Raw genomic sequence first — 7,844 nt, forward strand, 5'->3', positions numbered from 1 at the left:
AAGACCTCAGCCAGTTCAGATGCACAAGCCTTGAAAACACGACCTGGGATGTTGTCAGCTCCTGGAGCTTTACATGTATTCCTAAACATGTACATACAGTACATCTCTTTCAGATAACTGAAATGGGCATCAATCTTGCTCTAGAGACTCTGACCTGATGTCAAAAGACTTGGTCTAAAAGGTTGGGGTATTCTACAGTTATTCTTACTAAATTCATTATATTTATTCACCACACTTCAGTGTTTTCAGTGTTGTCTTAGATCAAAATTCAAATTCTCACCACTACAAGTTCAACCTCCATCATGTGCACATCATAATAGCAATGTGTTTTTCATTTTCTTCAGGAGAGTCTCAATGGGGGCCCTATTTGAACACATGCTGAACAACATAGTGTAATACAGGACAAGGAAATAATACACCATCCTAATGATATCTCAAAACATCACATGTGGTGGAAACTGATTATGACCTCATTTTTAATCTGTCTCACTGATTTCTGTACAGCACCAAGGATTCCTTCATTTATGGATCATAGTCCTTTCAAGCTCAGGTAAATAATCTGTTGTGTCAACAATAAAATTCTGCATCAGCAAATGTTCATGTTAACTAATGAATGACTAATTGCAGCCCTAGTGGTCAGATTAAAATGACAATAAAATGTTGTGCGTGGCCTGAATAATTTAATGGCAGGCAGGAATTCTGAGGTCTGTGCGGCCACGCACCCACGCAGGTTAGAGGGAACATAAGTCATGTCACAGGACAAGAATTTAGATGTAAGACCATTTTTATTAACATGTAAAGTGCAGATGCATATAAAGTGAGAAGTATTTACCATTTTGAAAAAAAGAAAATGAGATCTAATCAGTAAATTAAATACATTAACACTTTTCAACTCATAGAATTGGACAAATAAGAGCACGGCACACAATGCAAAAGTGACATTTCAACAGTCCAGTGCATGTCCCTGTAATGGGTTTCATGTGCATTATCATATACATTCCAAAGTCCATCTTAGTCCACCTCCTCAATAGTGGGGCCCTGTGAACTGGCCCCTGGACCGCTGCTTGGCTGAGCTCCTGCTGGCATTCCTCCTGGCATGCCTCCCTGGTACAGTTTGGAGATGATGGGGTTGCACACCTTCTCCAGCTCCTTCTGCTGGTGCTCGTACTCCTCCTTCTCGGCCATCTGGTTGTTCTCCAGCCAGGAAACGGCCTGGTTGCACTTCTCAACAACGGTTTTCTTGTCCTCCTCACTGATTTTGCCCTTCATGTTATCATCCTCAACGCTGCTCTTCATGTTGAACGCATAGGACTCCAGGGAGTTCTTGGCAGCAACCTTTTCTCTCTGAGCGTCATCTTCTGCTTTGTATTTCTCTCCATCCTGCACCATCTTCTCAATGTCCTCTTTGCTCAACCTGCCTTTGTCATTTGTAATGGTTATCTTGTTCTCTTTACCAGTGCTTTTGTCCACTGCCGACACATTGAGGATTCCGTTAGCATCAATGTCAAAGGTCACCTCAATCTGGGGAACTCCACGTGGGGCCGGAGGGATCCCAGTCAGATCAAACTTGCCCAGCAGGTTGTTGTCCTTGGTCATGGCTCTCTCTCCTTCATACACCTGGATCAGGACCCCGGGCTGGTTGTCTGAGTAGGTGGTGAAGGTTTGGGTCTGTTTGGTGGGGATGGTGGTGTTGCGCTTGATGAGGGCAGTCATGACTCCTCCAGCCGTCTCGATGCCCAGAGACAGCGGGGCCACATCCAGCAGCAGGAGGTCCTGGACGTTCTCAGACTTGTCGCCCATGAGAATGGCAGCCTGGACTGCAGCACCATAGGCCACTGCCTCGTCAGGGTTGATGCCCTTGTTCAGCTCCCTTCCGTTGAAGAAATCCTGCAGCTGCTTCTGGATTTTAGGGATTCTGGTGGAACCTCCCACCAAGACGATGTCATGAATTTGTGACTTGTCCAGCTTGGCATCTCTCAGGGCCTTCTCCACAGGCTCAAGGGTTCCCCTGAAGAGGTCGGAGTTCATCTCCTCAAAGCGAGCTCTGGTGATGGAGGTGTAGAAATCAATGCCTTCATAAAGAGAGTCGATCTCAATGCTGGCCTGGGTGCTGGAGGACAGAGTTCTCTTGGCCCTCTCGCATGCTGTGCGCAGCCGCCTCAGTGCCCTCTTGTTCTGGCTGATGTCTTTCTTAAACTTCCTCTTGAACTCCTCCACAAAGTGATCCACCATGCGATTATCAAAATCTTCCCCACCCAGGTGAGTGTCCCCAGCTGTGGCTTTCACCTCAAAGATGCCATCGTCAATGGTCAGGATAGAAACATCGAAGGTGCCACCACCCAAGTCAAAGATGAGGACATTACGTTCACCACTCTTGCTTTTGTCCAGTCCATAAGCAATGGCTGCTGCTGTGGGCTCGTTGATGATCCTAAGCACATTCAGTCCAGCGATCACTCCAGCATCCTTGGTGGCCTGGCGCTGTGAGTCGTTGAAGTAGGCAGGTACAGTGATGACGGCATTGTTTACTTTCTGCCCCAGGTAGGCCTCAGCAATCTCCTTCATCTTCACCAGGACCATGGAGGAGATCTCTTCTGGGTAAAATGTTTTGTTTTCTCCTTTGTACTCCACTTGAACTTTGGGCTTTCCTCCGTCACTGATTACTTGGAAGGGCCAGTGCTTCATGTCAGACTGCACGACGGGCTCATCAAACTTTCGTCCAATCAGACGCTTGGCATCAAAGACGGTGTTGTTGGGGTTCATGGCCACCTGATTTTTCGCAGCATCGCCAATCAGTCTTTCTGTGTCTGTAAAGGCCACGTAACTCGGGGTGGTCCTGTTGCCCTGGTCGTTGGCGATGATCTCCACCTTTCCATGCTGGAACACCCCCACACAGGAGTAGGTGGTACCCAGGTCAATACCGATGGAAGCACCTTTTGCTGATGACATCTTGAACTCTGCGCAAAAACAAAAACAATTTAATATAATTCATATAATTTCATATTCTTTTACAAGGTAAATATGTAGACTGCTGACGCTAATGAACTACCAACAAGTTCTACAATATACTGGCAAGCTTTTAGGTAAAACTACAATTCAAACTACAATAAAATACACAATACACAAAACACACAATATACTGTTTTCCCAGCTTTTGGATGGGTAATTCCATAAAACATCCGAAAGCAAACGATGGAAATGCCGTCATTTTAAATGTCATCTAAACACCATTCATCAATGTCTGCATTAGTCGTTGGCACCACCTCAGATGCCAGCAGTAGCCTAAATGTAATCATTTTTGAGACATGACAACATAATATTTACTCACAGTGCCTGAAAGTTGAAAGTTGTCTCGATGGTAAATGTTCTAGAAGTAAAGTCCTGTTCTGCCTCTTCTTGATTTTTCAGAACTGCACCGCTGCTTTCCTCGTTCACTTGTCTGACTACTGAAGTTCCAACCTACAGTATATATCTCAGCAGCACAAGTTCTCCAGCAGTTTCTGGAACTATCAGCCAACTCTGACCAATAAAATCGTCCTATGTCTGCATCGACCAATAAGAGTACAGCATGTTTGCTATGTAGGCTACTGACGGACACACCCACACACTAACTGGAGTAGTCTCTCCTAAGGTTCTACCGCTCCGAAATTCATTTATGTTACATTTTATCATGTACCAAATTGAGTGCTGAAATGAAACAGACTAGAAGTCTAGGCTAAACGTAGAGGCATCAAGTTTATTAAACATCACTGTCCCCCGATCAGAATCAGTTCGTATTTGGGATAAAGCGGAAGAAAATGAAATGTTTTCAACAAAAAGAAAACAAAGAACAAACAACCCTTCTCTTCCCTTTAAAAATAACCTCACTGATGTCCACGTTGTCGATAAAACATTATTCAATGAGTAGTAGTTTAGTCTAGGCTAGGATAGTCTCGACAAACCGAGATGCATCAAGAATATTCTACACGCTTCTGGAAACGTCTTTACAGGATGAGCAAACTGCAACATGATTGGTCAGTACCAAATGAGCTCTGCCCCCATTGGTAAGGAATACAGAGCTTTCCAGAAACTGCGAGAATGTAGCGCGCGGATCTATAAAAACAGTGGGCTTCCAGTGTGTTTGACAGTTCACTTGAAACATCTCAAAGACAAGTATCTAAAGTCGGCGGAAGACCAAAGGGGTTTTCGACGTAAGTCTTCTTCTACAGACGAACAAAGGTAAGTCAACGCGGATCGAGTTTCTTTTCACTTGACCATATTATCAATGTGGGCTATGTTGTAAATTGTAATGTTATGTATGATAAAGGACCGTTTATATACCTTAACGTTACAAGTCCTCGGCGCTTTTGAAATCGCTGCCGCTGTTTCTGGCTACAGGGGAGCTACACCAGATGCGTAACTGAAACGTAGGCTACCGTTCGCGACGCGTAAAATGCATTTTTAGAAGAGTCTATTTTTTTTTTTTTTTCGAATGTACGCGCCACTGTCGCGTCTGGTGTAGCTCAGAGCCATATAGAAAATGATTTTTGCTGCCAGCAGTTTCTCATCAAAAAAGCGTCCGGTCCGTCCTGTCAAAAAAGACGCCCATTGTAAACCACACACACATAGCCATATAATAGGCCTAGGCCTACAGGCTGTTACACTGCAAATGCCATAGGAAGGAGCATAACAATTTAACAAAATAGTTGGTTAACGTAACGGTGATGACCGAAGGGATGTGTGGACCATAATATGGTGTGTGGACTGTCACTTGATTTATCATCACACATTTTAAGTAGTGCTGGTCTCCTTGGTAACAAGTGCGTGTCCTCCTATCGTTGATGTGAATGCTGTGTGTTAATAGACATTACATGTAAATTAGGTATACAAGTTTGTATTAAGTGAAACATATGGCAAAGCTTGTAACGTGATTGTATTAAGTAGGCTAGTTAATTAAATGGAAAAAGGTAGGCCTATATAGACTAGCCTAGTAAATGGAAGCATGTAGGCTAAGCCTATCTAAATGAAATTTCTGAAAACTAAGAAATCATTTGAGTTACTTTTTTTGAATAATACTCACTTCTGCTGTTATTTCTTTTTTCTCCTGTAGATATCAACATGACAGCAAAAGGTGCTTCCATCGGTATTGACCTGGGTACCACCTACTCCTGTGTGGGGGTGTTCCAGCATGGAAAAGTGGAAATCATCGCCAACGACCAGGGCAACAGAACCACCCCAAGTTATGTGGCCTTCACAGACACAGAGAGACTGATTGGTGATGCTGCAAAGAATCAGGTGGCCATGAACCCCAACAACACCGTCTTCGATGCCAAGCGTCTGATTGGACGAAAGTTTGATGAGCCCGTCGTGCAGTCTGACATGAAGCACTGGCCCTTCCAAGTAATTAGTGACGGAGGAAAGCCCAAAGTTCAAGTGGAGTACAAAGGAGAAAACAAAACATTTAATCCAGAAGAGATCTCCTCCATGGTCCTGGTGAAGATGAAGGAGATTGCTGAGGCCTACCTGGGGCAGAAAGTAAACAATGCCGTCATCACTGTACCTGCCTACTTCAATGACTCACAGCGCCAGGCCACCAAGGATGCTGGAGTGATTGCTGGACTGAATGTGCTTAGGATCATCAACGAGCCCACAGCAGCAGCCATTGCTTATGGACTGGACAAAAGCAAGAGTGGTGAACGTAATGTCCTCATCTTTGACTTGGGTGGTGGCACCTTCGATGTTTCTATCCTGACCATTGATGATGGCATCTTTGAGGTGAAAGCCACAGCTGGGGACACTCACCTGGGTGGGGAAGACTTTGATAATCGCATGGTGAATCACTTTGTGGAGGAGTTCAAGAGGAAGTTTAAGAAAGACATCAGCCAGAACAAGAGGGCACTGAGGCGGCTGCACACTGCATGCGAGAGGGCCAAGAGAACTCTGTCCTCCAGCACCCAAGCCAGCATTGAGATCGACTCTCTTTATGAAGGCATTGATTTCTACACCTCCATCACCAGAGCTCGCTTTGAGGAGATGAACTCCGACCTCTTCAGGGGAACCCTTGAGCCTGTGGAGAAGGCCCTGAGAGATGCCAAGCTGGACAAGTCACAAATTCATGACATCGTCTTGGTGGGAGGTTCCACCAGAATCCCTAAAATCCAGAAGCAGTTGCAGGATTTCTTCAACGGAAGGGAGCTGAACAAGGGCATCAACCCTGACGAGGCAGTGGCCTATGGTGCTGCAGTCCAGGCTGCCATTCTCATGGGCGACAAGTCTGAGAACGTCCAGGACCTCCTGCTGCTGGATGTGGCCCCGCTGTCTCTGGGCATCGAGACGGCTGGAGGAGTCATGACTGCCCTCATCAAGCGCAACACCACCATCCCCACCAAACAGACCCAAACCTTCACCACCTACTCAGACAACCAGCCCGGGGTCCTGATCCAGGTGTATGAAGGAGAGAGAGCCATGACCAAGGACAACAACCTGCTGGGCAAGTTTGATCTGACTGGGATCCCTCCGGCCCCACGTGGAGTTCCCCAGATTGAGGTGACCTTTGACATTGATGCTAACGGAATCCTCAATGTGTCGGCAGCGGACAAAAGCACTGGTAAAGAGAACAAGATAACCATTACAAATGACAAAGGCAGGTTGAGCAAAGAGGACATTGAGAAGATGGTGCAGGATGCAGAGAAATACAAAGCAGAAGATGACGTTCAGAGAGAAAAGGTTGCTGCCAAGAACTCCCTGGAGTCCTATGCGTTCAACATGAAGAGCAGCGTTGAGGATGATAACATGAAGGGCAAAATCAGTGAGGAGGACAAGAAAACCGTTGTTGAGAAGTGCAACCAGGCCGTGTCCTGGCTGGAGAACAACCAGATGGCCGAGAAAGAGGAGTACGAGCACCAGCAGAAGGAGCTGGAGAAGGTGTGCAACCCCATCATCTCCAAACTGTACCAGGGAGGCGTGCCAGGAGGAATGCCAGCAGGAGGCTGTGGTGCCCAGGCAGGTCAAGGGGCCAGTTCACAGGGCCCCACCATTGAGGAGGTGGACTAAAGTGGACTTAGTTTGGAACGCATCATGAATGCACATGAAATTTCCTCACCAATATTTGTCAATTTGTTGAAATGTATACATTGTTTTTCTACAGTGTTCATACTTGTGCCTTTTTTTACTTGAAAGAAGATTGTTAATATATTTGATGTACTGTAATTTACTTGCTGTCCTCATCTATTGCTCATTGTGGGATGGCCAACGGTTTACTCTTGGTTGCATTTTACATGTAAAATAAATTCTGTTTAAAAAAAAAGACATTTCCTGATTTTTATTGGATGACTATGAAATAGTGTTTAAAGTGTAATAGTGTACGTTAATTAACACAGCTGTGAGAAAATATTTGTCTTGAAATTGAAAATATTTTTCAAATATTCAAAATAAAAGCCTTTTTCATGTGGCCAGAAGGTATACAGTAGGTTGGTGGATATGTTGTATGGCGAATGAACACTTTCATCTTGATGGTCTTATACCACCCTTTATGAGTGGTCAATGTTTAATGCACACTGAGGAAGGCGCTAAGCCGAAACGCGTCTGCAATAAAAACACATTTAAATGCAAAGTGCGACCTTTTTTCCTTTTGTTAGTAAACATATAAGTTTGGTCTAGCACTCTCAAAGACAAACCCAAGAGACTGAGTGAAGCCTGCTCCTACCCTACAATATTTAATGCAGAATGCAGGCCTAATGAAATGTTGTTATTTAAAACACTCTGCACAAATGTATTTTCATCGACTGTTACAGGTTATTTCACAATGCTAATATGATATATATGGGACATTGTTATGTACTGTAAGCAGGGCTGTACAGTGCGACTAC

At 44.8% G+C, this 7,844-nt stretch overlaps 2 protein-coding genes across 2 annotated transcripts; one reads left to right on the plus strand and one right to left on the minus strand.

Moving 5' to 3' along the window:
* Positions 1–772: 772 nt before the first annotated feature.
* Positions 773–3,449, minus strand: LOC134092773 (heat shock 70 kDa protein-like). The gene is made up of 2 exons (XM_062545846.1): positions 3,326–3,449; positions 773–2,954 (listed from the first exon to the last, which is right to left on the minus strand). Exon 2 carries the CDS (start codon positions 2,944–2,946, stop codon positions 1,012–1,014), a length of 1,935 nt encoding a protein of 644 aa, XP_062401830.1. The 5' UTR covers positions 2,947–2,954; positions 3,326–3,449; the 3' UTR covers positions 773–1,011.
* Positions 3,450–4,192: 743 nt separating this feature from the next.
* LOC134092782 (heat shock 70 kDa protein-like) lies at positions 4,193–7,359 on the plus strand. Its single transcript, XM_062545856.1, has 2 exons — positions 4,193–4,215; positions 5,087–7,359. The coding sequence occupies exon 2, from the start codon at positions 5,095–5,097 to the stop codon at positions 7,027–7,029; it is 1,935 nt and encodes a 644-aa protein (XP_062401840.1). The 5' UTR covers positions 4,193–4,215; positions 5,087–5,094; the 3' UTR covers positions 7,030–7,359.
* Positions 7,360–7,844: the final 485 nt, after the last annotated feature.

Source organism: Sardina pilchardus, chromosome 1, assembly GCF_963854185.1.
Source record: "Sardina pilchardus chromosome 1, fSarPil1.1, whole genome shotgun sequence".
In the NCBI taxonomy this organism is placed as follows: Eukaryota; Metazoa; Chordata; class Actinopteri; order Clupeiformes; family Clupeidae; genus Sardina; species Sardina pilchardus.